Raw genomic sequence first — 14,847 nt, forward strand, 5'->3', positions numbered from 1 at the left:
TATTGACTCCGTCTTTCCCTTGGACCCTTCAGCTGCGAAGAGAGGGGGGGTCTGCTGCATGGGCAACAGCAGACCCTCCATAGCACCCTGCCCAGGCTCTGTAGCTTCAGCGTCATCGCAAGATGTCGATTCAACACGGGAGGAGACAGATACCGTGTCACTCCCGAGTCGGACTGCACAACCATTCTCGGCGGTGCAGATAGACTCTTGAGAAGCTACACCATCGTCTCTCGAGACGGACGGCTGCCGACGACGACGACGATAATTCACACACAGACTACTCATCATCTAAGGTGGAGAACTGAGATGGTAAGCGAAAATGCTCCTGGGTGCCAGCTCTCATCATAGTATCTCTTATCAAAATAAGGGGAGGGAAGGATACACAGAATGCTTTCTTCCTTTTAAGTTGCCTTTCCTTCTATCCTTAATAGAATTTATGTCTGCACTTCTCTGATCCACTGATAGCTGGTGGCAGTTGCAGAATTTCTATTTAAGAGTAGCTTAGAGACCTGACTGGTGTGACTCAGTGGGTTGGGTACCAGCTGAAAGGTCATTGGTTCGATTCCCAGTTAGGGTACATGTGGGCCTAGTCCCTGGTTGGGGCAAGTGCAAGAGGCAACCTATTGATGTTTCTCTCACACATTGATATTTCTCCCCCTCTTTTTTTCTCTTCCTTCCCCTCTCTCTAAAAATAAATGAATAAACTCTAAAAAAAAAAAAAAAAGAAAAGAAGATTAGCCTTGGGACAATAATCTAATTGAATGAGAGCCTAGGAGATTTTTTCTTAAGCTAAATTTGCAGAGCATGTTTATTTCAGAGGGTGTTCTGGGTATAAGTGGGTGCTAAGGACTACCAATCCACCCCACTCCTGAGAGTACATCTATTTTTAGTATAGAGACATTTGAAATAAAGAAATGGGAAGACTTGATAAGAGAGGTTTGACTAGGTCTCTCTTGCTATTGCTATTTACATTTGTAAACTTCTATGGGTGAAAATTAACAAATATGCTTCTAAAAAGATATGAAAGCTTGAAAAAGCAGTCAGCCATGGGAATAAGCACTAGACTATAGTTGCTGGGTCTGGGGATTAAATAGACCAATATGATCATAAGGAAACAAGCAACTTGAGCAAAGGAGAGTCATATTTGAGGCTATCAGTTTGTCACACAATTATGTATACATTTCAGCTATAAACACATGCAATAAAATATAAGATATGACCTCAAGGAGCTTGCATCATAATTGGGAATACAAGAGAATGTCTCCCTCACTGTCATTTAAGCATGTTTATGAGACTCCTCTTTAGTGTTCACTGTTCCCCAATTATAAGGGGAAAATAGAATGAACGAAAAATGGAAAGGAAAGAAGGGGAATGTGGTTAAAAATGTCTCTTAACGCATGTGCTCCAAATTTAAAGAAATGCATTCATAGTTTTAAAGCTGGAACCTGTAGCTAGCATTTAAGTGGACCTTCTTATTTTGCAGAAGAGAAATCTGAGATCTGTCTAGCAAAGCACCCAGCTGATAAGTGGCAAGATTAAGCCCAGACCCACGTCCTCTGACCCCCAGCCTAGCATCCCGTCCACCACAATGCAGTTAGTGCCTCTGAAGGTGAGATAAAATGGCTGGTGTTGCCTTATGTCTGGGTCTATGTGAGAGAGCCATAGTTTTCCCCTTAATGTTCAGAGGGTTCTTAGAATTATTTGGTTAGCTACATTAGGAATTTTTTTAGAATGATAGTTTTCATCAATCCTAATTTCTCGGTTGCCAAAGTAGAACCCATCCATGCTAAAATTTTTCATATCAAAGGAAAAATTCAGTAATGAATCTGAAAAACAGGCTAGAAAGCTGTTTTTTGGCCTGTATTTACCCATCCCTCTACTTTCATATCTAACTATATGAATGATTTGCAATATACTTCTCTCCTGCCCTCTTTTCTGAATGTCAGCTTCATATTTCAACTGCTGTATCTCTACCTGTTTTTCTTCCCATGACCTCAGCTTCTCCTCCACAGATCTCTGTTTCCGTCAATGACAACATTGTGCTTCAGGCCACCCAGGTCTGATACCTGGGCATCATCTCTGACTCTTTCCTTCTTCTCTTCTCCATCCAATGGGTCACCAGTTTTTGTGGCCTCCTCCTGAAAAAGGTCTCTCAATTCCATTTTATGCACTCTTGTTCAAGTTCTCACAATCCCATGCCCAAGGAGTGACAATATTTACCATGCACGCTGCTTCCCAGTTTTGTCCTGGCAACCCATCCTACAACCACGTGGCCTGCTCCCTCTCCCTCAATCATCTTTAAAATAAAAAGACAGAGACCTATTTGACCCCTTTGATTCCAGTTTTCCATTTCCCCAGTGTCCACAGATGATAAACCCCAGACTTAACCCCCTGGAGAATGTTGCCTTCCTTTGCAAATCGTCCCCACAGAGCCATCCTTCCCAACTTCTATTTCCACCTTTCACTCACACGTGACATGGGTTTTAGTGTCCTCATCTGAACTCAGCTTTGTTAACGTCACACCGATCAGGGCAGCAGGCCATGACCCCTCCTCAAAAATTCAGTAGGTATCTACTAATGCTTCCACTGAAGCAGTCTTCAGTCCTACTCCTCAGAAATACCTTCACAGGTTTGTCCCCTTCCTAACTCGATAAATAAGTTCTGCAGGGCATGAAGCAACCTCCCATCTTTTTACTGTTTGTGGATGAGGACTGAGTTGTCAGGATAGATGGTGGTAACACGTTTGAAAATATGTGAAGGTACAAAAGGGAGCAGAGGCACAGGCCCTCTCTCAGTGCCTCCCACTATAGCGCAGGTGTTCCCCGCTGAGCGCACCCCGACCCTCCAGCCGCAGCCGGCAGCCTGGTGGGGTCCAGCGTGCTGGGGCGGGTGGTGCCCCTCGGGGTGCAGGGCCACATTGCCCGAACGCCGCCCCACGCCCCGGTCACCGGCGCGTCCGAGCTGTGCGGCCAGGCCATGGGCTTGCGGAGCGCGGGCAGGGAGGCCCAGCCTTTCCGCGCTCGGAGGTAGGTGGTGCTGTTGCCGTGACTGTCTTGCTTATTGGCGCGGGGTGGAGAGGCGGAATGTTCAACTCCTGACTCCGGCGGAAGCGTGGGAGCTGCACCGACCGCCGTCTTCTCAACCCTGCCCTCGCCCCGCGGGGCCTCTGCGCGCCCGGCTGCTGCTAGCGTCCCGCCCGGGAGTCAGGTAAGAGCCAGACCGGAGGCCGGGGAGGGAGAGGCTAGGAGGGAGGACTGCCGTGCTGGCGAGTCGTCCTGGCGTCTCCAGCCAGGTCGGGCCCGGGAGCCTGGCCGGCATGCGGGGTCCCCACTGGGCCCCCCTTTGTGACCCCGCGCCCGCCAGGGCGGCAGCGGGAGCGCGCGTTCCGGGATCCCATGGATTTGGCGCCGGACCTCGGTCGCGGCTCAGCCAAGAGCGGCTTGGGAAGTTTGGGCCGGCCCCACGCAGAAGTTGGCGCGGAAAAGAGCGGGGCGCGGCGTGGAGCGTCTCCGGCTTTCTCGGCCCTGGGCGCAGGGCACGGCGTGGGGTGCCTCCTTGGCCGCCTCTTCCCCAACAGATCAGGCGGCACCCGAGCGCCGGCCATAGCTCGGGAAACGAAACTGGATTTTCCCAAATCAGGACAGGGTGCAGGCCGCTTTCCAGCAGAGATGTGTGCGTGCGCAGGGAGACCACAAACTTCTGCTTTTCTGCCTTGCCCAGCGCAATATCTGCCACCCAGAGTGGCCACTTCCTGCCATGCTTCGGGCACCGTGGAACTAGCGACAACCCGTACCCTCCACCGTGCCCCTTTCCTTCCACGGGAGCTGAGGATCACCCCTTTGCCTACGCTGGGGCGTCCCCGGGTTCGTGGGCTCTGAGACCAGCACCAGACCCGGAGAGGAGCGCTGAGGCCGCCGCCACGCCTCAGTTGCTCCTGACAGCTTGCAGAGAAACTTTAATACAGAACTGGCGAGAGTACATCCAATTGCCAAAAAATACAGTAAAATGGGGCAGTCATTGTTAGAGAGTGCTGAAAATGTATGTTTCGGATACGCCTGGAGATCTTGCAAAAACGCTGTTTATGGAGAACTTAATTACTATTTTTGTTAGTTTCTTTAATAATGAAAGCAGCACCATGTAGTGGCACGTGCCAAATGTTACAATAAGCAGCTTTCATCAATAGTGGTGTATTAGAATCAACTTACATAATTAACTCAAGGATATTTGAGCTAAGGTGATTGTTACAGTATATTCATATTTTAACCCTAAAGCTGTTTGAGGAGAGTCCTCTTGCTTTTCTGAACTCAGTTGTATTGAACAGCCAGGATTCAGCAGATCCGAACCTACCAACACATCTAAAGACAAAATAAACAAGTGATTCAGACAGTTTATGTCTTCTTTGCAGTAGGCCTGTCTCCACAGTGAAATTTCTGGTTTTGATTTTCCAAAAAATGTGTGATGACTGCATTTTGATTATGGTTTTGGTCATTTGTAGAGCCTTTGTTTTAAATTCCTGCTACAATAGCAAGAGATTTGGGAAATTGTAAATGAATATGAATTTAGTTTGTTTGGAAAGAGAATTAAGATAAAGAGTCTTTTAGAGCAATGTGTACTGTTTATTTTAATGTTAAACCATTTAATTCTTATGATAACTTTTTTTTGGAATTGTTTTGGGAGGGTTTTTTTTAAAGCTGCAAAATATTATTTTTAAATCAAAAGTTTTAGTGCTGATAATTCCAGAGTAAATAACCATAATGTGACATAATTTTTTTGTCCAGAAAAACAAATAAGTGATTGAGCTCTTCTTATATTCTTTCAGGGAACACATAGAACAAATTGAAGAGAGGGAGTGAGGGAGAAGGAGAAAGATGGGGGGGTGAGAGAGAGACAGAGACAGAAAGAGAGAGAGACAGATACGGAGAGAGCGAGAGAGAGAGAGAGAGAGAGTGAGAGAGAGAGAGAGAGAGAGAGAGAGAGAGAGAGAGAGAGAGAGAATAACCAAATATTAAGCACGAGGATTTGGATCTAAAAATGGATGGTCAAAGATCTTGGGAACTAAGGGACCTTCTGCCAAATAAGGAAACTTGGCACTCTGCACTGTGTATTTTAAGTTAGCACGAGAGTGAATGTTATTGGCAATATATTGGCTGAGTGCCTATCTGGAATGAGCAGTGAAACTGACTTTGATAGGGCTATAAAGTTATAAACAGTTATGAGGACACGGAGTGAGTAATCTAGTCATCAGAGAAGACACTGGTGAAATTACAATGATGTTCGTGAAAAGAGATCAGACATAGAGTGAAACTTGGTGTGGAGTAAAAGAGAAAAATGGAGAGTTGGTTTTATAAACTGATAGATTTGGAGAAAAGAGAGGAGAGAATCAATGATCTTTGTTTTAAACCAGAAAAAGGTGTTCGTGGTGATAAAGTACTTCTTGGAATAAGATAGCCTTATGTTTGTATCCAGAGATGTTGGAAATAAAAGTCAATTTGGATCATTTGGTTTCCCTTTTATTTGACCCAGGACCGATTCATAGGCAGGGAGTTGTGTACTACTGCAGGGAAGATTTAGGCCACATCTTGTGTGGCTATTAACCTTGCCCTGCTACATACAAATAAGCAGAGTTCCAGCTGTGGACAGGAAACTGCACCTGTTAAGGAGAGAGAGCTGTAAATGCTAGAGCTTAGATTGGTTTGGCGGATACATGGGTGCTTTTGTGTCAGACCCTCCTGCGGACAGCTGAAGCATCGATTATGCCCCAAAAGCAGTGAAATAATCTCAGCACAGTAGAAGATTCTGTGAGAACAAAGCAGTCACATACTTGACACCTTCACCCCAGCATCACAATGGCTAATAGGAAATGAAAGGCTTGGATTGAACTTTAGGTGGATGGTAAACACCCCGGTAATTACTATAATAAGAAAAGGGTCTGTTTAAAGAGGAGGTTGGGGGAGCAAATTAGAAGGAGGAAGAAGAATGATATGGTATGGTAGGAAAAATGGTGTGACTTTAGAGTCTGACCTGAGTTTCATTCCCAGTTGTGTCACTTCTAAGTTAGGCAGTCGGCTTGGGCAACTCCCATACCCTTGATACTCAGTTTCCTCACATGTAAATTGGAAACAGTAATACCTGCTTTATAAGCATATGAGACAGCGCATGGAAATGCTTGAGCCAGTGCCTGAAACTTCAGCTGCCATCACTGAATAATAACAAAGGGTGTTTTCCCACATTCTCAAGTTATACGCAGAGAAGCTACCTATCTCACTTACCTCCAGCAAATGCTTGCCCTTGGGAGCCTGTCTTGTTCACAGATCATGCTTACATGTGTGTAGGGCTAGGAGGTTTTCATAGTTACTCTCCTGCTTTTAGTATAAGGATTTCTAAAGCCGCTTTTTGTACCTCTGTGTTTATATACAGCTTTGTAATATTCTCAGGGGAGAATCTGAAAATTAATGTATTTAAATATCTATATGAGAAGTTTGAAGAATTTTGGGGTTGCATGAATAAGGGAAGGTTATTAGCTAGGGACCAGAATCATTCTTAGAGCTGATTTTGAGCACAGCTTATCTATGGGGACCAACATCCTTCTTTCTGGACTTATTTCAGGACTTCCATGTAAGAAAACCAAAGACACAAGGCAAGAATCACTGTTTAAAGGTCATGGAGTAAATCTTTGCTCATTAAACTAAGTGTCCTGTTATGGGGAAGAATGTATTCCTTTGGGGATTTGTAAATATAGCCATAAATACCCCCAATGTAAGCAAGCGCTTTCTTTAAAATCTTGTATTTAATCATGAAAATCCATGTGAATTTTGCATTCTCTTCTGTACTGTTTGACTTTATTGAACAAATCCACAGAAACAGATACTAAGCATGTATGTTCCCCCAGATCTTAAAGTAAATCAACGCTGTAGGCTGTATGTTTATTCATCACCGTCTGCACAGCGCTGGGCCCTCCACCCACGGGAATGCCCATGTTTGACGATACAGACTTGGTTCTGATAACTGGTGCTGCACCATCACGCTTCACAACCCGGCCCAGTGCATGGGCTCTGCAGTGCCGTTTTGCTGAGAAAATAACACAGGGGTAGATCATCATCCAAAGAGTTGTCATTTTCTGTGGTTTTACTGTGGCTTTCCAGATGAAGGGAGCTCTTGGCCATGGAAGCGGAGGGGAGGGCAGAGGACAGGTGTAGGATAGAAATCTGGCCTGTGGCTTTTACCTTCCCAGACAACGTGGGAGGAAAAATTTCGAAGGACAACCCAGTCCTCTCCATTGTTTGCACAACTGACTTTAATCACTGTGTTCTTCTTCTACAACCTCAAGGGGCTCTTAGTGTCTGGTTTGTGACTATCCCCAGCACAGAAGGGAGACCATTCATACTTGATAGTAGGTTAATTAGCCTTTGTTTACTCAAAGGGTTGGCGTGGACCTTAAAAAAGCATTCCTTCTGCTTTCCTAGCTGACAGGGAGTGTCCTACTCTAGAGCATGCCACCTCCCATTGAAAACCTCCAGTGACGGGGACTAACTACCAAACAAGGTGGCATATTTCCTTGTTAGGCAGCTCTAAGAACCAAAAATTCTTTCCTGTAATGTTTGTCCACAGATAGCTTTTCCTCTGGATCCGTGATGCATAATTTAAAGTCTTTCTTTGGTCTTCTCTGGTTTCAACACCCCAATTTTCTTTCATTTTACATCAGGGCGACCAGGCTTTAATCCTCATATTGGCCCTTCTCAATGAACATTCATTCTAGGTAATTAGTCCAGAAATTGTACCTGCTTGTTAGCAGTAGCCAGTATGGTTAGATGCTTCCTATTTGACAGAAAACCGGGTTCAAGGGTAGAAACAGAAGCTGAGTAGCACAGGATATAGGGAAGTGTGGGCCTGAGGACTGAAGTAAGTAAGCCTTCTTTACTCAGGAGCGATGCTTTCTCCCCCACCCCACCCCCAGACACCTGTGAATTCCTCCTCTAGCCAACCCATAGAAAGGTGCCCTCCTAGTGCTCCTGTGCTTTATTCAAATTCTGAATTTCCGTTCCTCCTGCCTCTAGTCATTCAACACAGGAAACTCCTGCAGTGACCTAGGTCACGGATTGTGCCTATTGCTCATGTCCTGGTTGGGGTTTGAGCACAGACACATTTCCACACGGCCGTTCTGGGACATAAGTGCACCTACCCTTACTTTCCTGCTCCTCCCGAGCTTTGCCTCTGGTAATGACATTTCTGGCAAGGAAGGGTGTCACAGAAGTCTATGTTCATGAATTGAAATAGTAAAGTACTATTGAGGTTGTTTTATTTAACTAGCTCTTTTTTATTTTAACCTTCGCTCTAACTAGAGAGTTATGTTACTTATGTTGTAAAGCATAGAGAGGGGGTGGGAAAAAAAAAAGAAACAGTAGCTGTTCTATTTTTAAGATTCTTAAAGTCGAATTCTCTCACATATCTGTGACTGAAGATCCTATTCACTGAACCCAACCTATTCTACATAAGATGTGCTGCATTTCTTCCCTGGCAGCCTTGGAGGAAGGAGGGACTATCTGTGGTAGACACAGTACTGGTTATTACTCCTCACATGCCTGGTCTCCTCTTGCTGGTATAGATTTTCTTTTCTTTTTTTTTTTTTTTTAGTCATTGAAAACAGAAACACAGTAGAACAACAGTCCTGTTCAGGAATGGAGTATTTATGTTTTTAACTTTGGTGTGATGAACACCAACCTAGAGCTTTCCCCATTTTTTTGAAGGACAGACTCACAGGTAAAAGAAATAACTGTAGAACCATAATCCAAATGCTGGTTTTGAAAAAAAATTTATTGATTGATTTTATGGGGGCTAGGAGGAGGACAAGAAACAGAAACATTGATTTATTGTCCCACTTATTTATGCGTTCATTTGTTGCTTCTTGTATGTGCTCTGACTAGGGATCAAACCCCTGCAACGTTGCCATATTGGGATGATATTCTAACCTAGCGGTCTCCAACCTTTTGGGCACCACGGAATGGTTTCATGGAACACGGGGGTGGGGTGGGGAGGGGAACAGGAGGCGGAGCTCAGGCTAGCTTAGCTTGCAGCGGCCCTGTTCCTAACAGGCTGAGGACACGTGCTCTAACCAACTGAGCTACCCAGCTAGGGCCCAAGTAGTGTTGTTGCAATACACATGATGGTAAAGCACATTTTTATTAGTTTATTCACTAATTGATGTTAAGGAGGCTGAAATAATGCTAAGCATTAGTGCAGATTCTCAAAAATAAGTTTTAGGGCAGCAAGCCTGACAAAAGAAGTCTGTTTTCTAAAGCCCCCTATTTTTTTTTTTTTTTTTTTTTGGTCACATTTAGGTCATGATAAAATTAGTGTTTCTCTATTGCATTAAAAATAAACTTGTAACTTTTGTGAAGAAAGGGAAAAGGAAAGTGTGTATTAGGGAAAGAAAAAGACAAAGGATCTGAGTTCAGAAATAGGTCCATATAAACCTAAAGGAGAAAAATCCAGAAAAAGTCCAAAGACCAATTTTCTAGTCAAGTTAATCCTTTCATCAAGTAGATTGAATTTTGTTTAAAAGTTATGATTTTTAGGTACTTAATGAGGCTGGTGGCAGTTTCCTAAGTCCATGTGCTCTGTAGTTGGTAAGACCCAAAAGAAGACAGTGGCCACTGCTGAAAGTAGGTGTATTCTATGTCCCTACCAAAGCCAATGCTATAACTTTAGAAAATTCTAGTATCTAAAAAAGTATTGTCTTTTAATAACTTAAATATGAGTAATTGATTAAACAGTTAAAAGTAAATGATAATTATTTACTAAAAAGATGGATCTGGCGAAAATGGCCAATATTTAAAAGCAGCAAAAAGAGAAGAGAGAAAATTACACAAAGAAACACAGGTAAAAAGAAGTCAGGGATCAATAGTGCATTTATCTATTAATAACTTCCCAGCAAAACTCATGGAGCTATAATATAAAGCAATTCTGAAATCGAGAGAGGAGAACTGTTGAGGAAGTGTACCTGACTACAAAGGCTAGAGAAGTAGATGGCTACATTTGATACCAAGGCTTATTAAAGTATTTAGAGTCATAATCTCCATTTATTGAGCATGTGCCTGACACTATACGAGGCCCTTTCACAGCATCTCCCGCTCCCCAATGACTCTGCAGAGTGGGTGGAGGTGTTGCCAGTGAGAAAATGGCTCAGAGAGGTGCCGTGCCTAGGCCATGGCCTGACAGCTGGGAAGTTCAGCTTTGCTGTTAGCTCTCTCCATCTGGAAGATTTATCGAAGGAGTCCAGTCAGACTGTGCAAACTTAATAACTTTTGGACTATCAAGTTTGAGACATTTGATAACAGAATGGAAAAGATTTATAATTTATTGGTTCTGGAAATGCTATGATCTGAGAAAAAAAGTGTTTCATTCAAGGTCACTGAGCTGTAGAGGCACAGTCCAAACTCTGTTGTTGTGGTTTTTATGGAAGAACTTAGGTGGGGCCTTTTTTGTTTTATTTTGTTTTTGTTGTTTTTAATTCAGGGCAAAAATCCATTTGTTTGGGCTAGAAGGCTGAAAACTATAAAAGGTAATATAATACTCCCTTTAAAGTTTTCTACCTTCATATGGTTTTATTTTTGATAATTAGCCAATGGTGCTATGTATGTATATATGTGCATGTATGTGAGTATGCTTTCAGCAATTTAGTTAATAATTAAATTTCTTTAATTTTAAGAAAAAAAATTTAAAATTAAAAGAAATTGTCTTACTACATTACTCAAATGATTGGATTCAACTACTGAGCTAGTTAGTTTCAACATTGTCACAGTGGTGATGCTCTAGTAGGCTTTAATTTTGATGATATCCCCTCTCAGTGCTGTGTTAATATTTAAAATAACTGAGAGTTTATGAAACAAAGTTAGAATGCCACAAAATTAGGACTTGGAATTGTTACATGGAGAAAAATTGCCATTCTTGTGTAAAAGCATTTATTTTAACATGGTGGGATGAAAACATCCTATGATTGGATATTCTATGTAAATACACTTATATAGATGACACTTATTATTACGTTCTGGTGTATTTGTTAGAGAATACATCAGAAAAATGAGAACATAATTTGATCAGATAACAGTCGTCCCCAAGATGCTGTGAGTGTGATTAATCAGCAACTCAGAGTTTTCATTCTTCTGGTCGTAGGTTGATCCTCTTAGAATAGCAACTGTAAAATTAAAGCAGAGAAAGCTCCAGGGGAAAAAGACACGTCCATGGTCTGAAGATGGCAGAAGAGATCTCAGTCAGGCTTTACAGCTAAGTCCATGACGCTTTGCTCAGCTCAGTGGCGTCAAAACCTGTACTCATGCAACCAGAAATTGTTAGTCTCCTTGGTAATCAGACGGGACTTCATTTTGTATGGTCTTGATAAAACATTCCCATAATTACATAGTTCTATTAATACATAGCCAGTTTCCAAATGGCAGGATGTATCACAAAATGAGTAATAGTGATTCTGGGAAGAACATGACTCATTGCCTCATCTCAAAGAGTAAAGATTGTGGAGATCTGTGCTTCTCAAAGCCCAGCCTTCCTCTGGCACCCTTAGGCCAGTTTCAAATGCAACCAATCTACCTTACTGCATCCATATTCCCTGGACCTGTTCTGCACCAGAAGGTTTAGATTTATTCATATCGATCTTATCTTGGTTCAGATCTCTACATTTATTTTTCAAAAATATTTTCCTTCTTCTCCCCCTCTTTTTCTGTCTTCTCCTTTGGACTCAGAGACACCCAGTTCTGGAGGTCCCAGAACAGACACTCTTCAGTTTCCCAAGAAGCTTAGGCAGCACTTTCCAAATCAGGATTTGGTTCAGAATCCTTTGGGGTTGTGGGGAGGACTTGTAAAGATTATAGGTCTCAGATTTTACTTAATCTGGTTGGAACCTTTCTTAGATACAAAAGGTATGATGGAAAAATAGCCAGAAACTATTTACTTATTTGTTCATTCATTCATTCAACAAATATTTTTGAATGGAAAGGTGCAGTACGCCTGGCTGTGTGCTAGGTGCTAAATATCCAGATGTAAATAGAAATGACTTTCGCTTTTAGGGAATTTATAGTCTGGTGGGCACTAGGTGGGGAAGATGAATGGGTAAAGAAAGGTTTTATAGCATAGAAGAAGGAAGACTTAACTCTGCTCATGAGGCTCAAATGAGCTAGTTGTGGCCCTGGCCAGGGTGGCTCAGTCAGTTGGTTGGAGCGTTGCCTTGTAGACCAAACACATGTTTTTAGAATTACAGAGGTAAGCCCTGGCCAAGTGGCTCAGTTGGTTGGAGTGTTGTCGCGTGCACCAAAGGTTGTGGGTTTGATCCCCAGTCAGGGTGCATACGGAAGTAACTGATTAATGTTTCTCTCTCTCCCTCTCTCTCTCGATCTCTCTCCCCCTTCCTCTCTCAAATCACTATCACTAAATTTATCTTCGGGTGAGTATTTAAAAAAAAAAGAAGTAGTTCAGGGGTAAATACCAGAAGAAAGTGCTAAAGGAGTTGAAATTAGTTCTCTCTGTAGAGAAAATTGAGTGGAAGGAGGGGTGGGGCAGGGGAGTTCTAATGTCATTGTAAGCTTTGTAGTTCTATTTTATTTTTTATACTTTGATAAAAATATTGAACTGGTATCTGTAACACTGAGGGAAACTTGCAAGTGGTGTTTTGCATCTTGTTGTACAGACTTTTTAGCTTGCATATTGGGTGTGCCTACCTTTGGTACATTCCTAAATTTTATCCATACTTGTCCTTTTCTATGATTAACTAAATATAAATTGAAGCAAAATTTAGTAAAGGTGAATTATTGACTGAAATATGTATATGGACTGTACCTGGATACTATAGTTTTTTCTGACTGTATTTTTGTGGAGACTCCAAGTTATCTTTTCAACTTTAGAGGATAAACAGCCTTCTCTCTTACCTTCTCCCCGAAGTTGAACAGAGCTTGACTTCACATAGGAAAGCAGCATTCTTTGGTGACCTGATGTTCCTAAAATGGGATTGCTAGTCAGCTGCACAATGAGATCTCTGAGTTGGCTGTTCACATCAATCAGCAAAGCTGCAAGTTTTTAATAAAGAAATTTTGTTGATTTGTATAGTTACAAACTGCCCCTTCCACCATTAATTTTGAAAACAATCAAATTCCACAGAAAAATGACAAGAGTAGTAAAATACCCATGAACTTTCACCTAGATTTGCTGGTTCTTAACATTTTGCTGCACTTACTTTCTCTCTATATACACTCACTTGTTTTTTTTGAAGGTGGGAGAAGTTGAATCATTTTAAATTCAGTTGTAGATATGACACTTTAATACATCTCCCAAGCATATCTCCCAAGCACAAGGACACCCTCATATAAAACCAAAATACCATTATTTGCCATAGATAATTTAATATTATCTAATGCATAGTTGATATTCAGATTTCTCTAAAATCCCAATAGTACTTTCTGTAGATTTTTTTGATCCAAAATCTAGTGATCATGCATTGCATTTAGTCACCATATTTTTTGTCCTTTTTATGCTAGAAGTTTCCCTGTTTAAAAACAAAAACAAAAAACTTTCATGACATTGCCAAGATGTTTTGTAAAATGTCCTGTACATGTGAATTTGTCTTTTTGCGCCCTCATTATACGATCCTGGTTGACAATTTTGGCAAGCATGCGTATACAAACTTTTCATCCACCTGTTTTTCATGCAGTTCAAAATTTTCATGTTTTCTTTACTTGTTGTGTTTGTTTTGTTTTTCCTACTAACCTATAGTTTGGCTTGGGGTGTAGAGGATGAACACTTACCTGGTGAATGGCAGACACCTTCGACTGCAGAAAATGTCACTGTAATGATCTCTGGGAGGTAAAATCTGTTCCTCTGGAAACAGGCATAATATTTTTTAAAAACGTTCTTGGCAGAGGGCTTTGGATGACTTAATATACTGTAATCAAGGGCAAGTTTTCTACTCTTTAATTAACTTTCTGCTACAGTGTACAGTCCAGGGAACCACTTCAGAAAATACTTGGCCAGCGTTTCTATCACCCCTAAGCTCAACGTTTTTTGCCTCTGGAATCTAAACACGGACTGTGCGTTCATTTCGCAGCGTTGTGATCCCCCTCGTGCCAGGATGCTCGGTTGCTTAGGCTATGTGTATTTTGCATGAAGTGAGCACAGCGTGGAGAGACGACATGCCTCGCATACCAGGAGAGCGATGCAAGCGGGCTGTTGAAAGCATGCTCTCCGTCTGTCCGGGCTTCAGGATAGGAGACCTGGTGACACAGTAGCCTTTAGGCAGAGCTCCTGGGGATGTGCAGGACGCGCGGCTGCAGGTTTTGTCAGGGGGAAATCTGAGCCATTTCTCTGTGGACAGCTGGGTTGCAGAGTCTGGGCAAGTTGCTGTTGAATTTTGCACGGGCTGCCAGAGTAAGTGTTTTCCTTTTGATTTGTTTATGGTCCTGGTTTTCCTTCTCCGGAGTCATCCAAGATTCTTTCTGGAAGTTTCACAGGACTTACTATACATTATATAAAGAGGGTTCACTCTAATGTACTTGTAATCCAACTTGTCTTTTTCTCTTTCTCTCTGCAGAGTTTGTGGAAGTATCATACTTTGTCATTATGCAATGTCGTCTCTCGGTCCCTCCTTTGTGCAAATTAAATTTGATGACTTGCAGTTTTTTGAAAACTGCGGCGGAGGAAGTTTTGGGAGTGTTTATAGAGCCCAATGGATATCACAGGACAAGGAGGTGGCTGTGAAGAAGCTGCTGAAGATAGAGAAAGAGGTAAGGTCTTTCTCTGCTCTCAGGAGTGATCACAATGGCACTTATTTAAGTTTTTCAAGCTCAAGTCTGA

The 14,847-nt window shown here is 42.4% G+C and overlaps 1 protein-coding gene across 3 annotated transcripts in view; it reads left to right on the forward strand.

Annotated features, from left to right (window-relative positions):
* The first annotated feature begins 2,942 nt into the window (after positions 1-2,942).
* The window catches only part of MAP3K20 (mitogen-activated protein kinase kinase kinase 20), a 152,880-nt gene continuing 140,975 nt past the window's right edge, over positions 2,943-14,847 (forward strand). Inside the window, exons 1-2 of one of the 3 annotated variants that reach the window (XM_090280777.1) lie at positions 2,943-3,207; positions 14,585-14,777. In XM_090280777.1, the coding sequence (XP_090136903.1) occupies positions 14,619-14,777 (159 nt within the window). In that variant the 5' untranslated portion in view covers positions 2,943-3,207; positions 14,585-14,618. Of the gene's footprint in view, positions 3,208-14,204; positions 14,422-14,584; positions 14,778-14,847 lie in introns of those variants that run through there. The other 2 variants (XM_090280789.1, XM_090280784.1) reach the window with 2 other exon arrangements.

This window comes from Furipterus horrens, unplaced genomic scaffold, assembly GCF_987537825.1.
Source record: "Furipterus horrens unplaced genomic scaffold, mFurHor1.1.pri manual_scaffold_1, whole genome shotgun sequence".
NCBI classification, from domain to species: Eukaryota; Metazoa; Chordata; class Mammalia; order Chiroptera; family Furipteridae; genus Furipterus; species Furipterus horrens.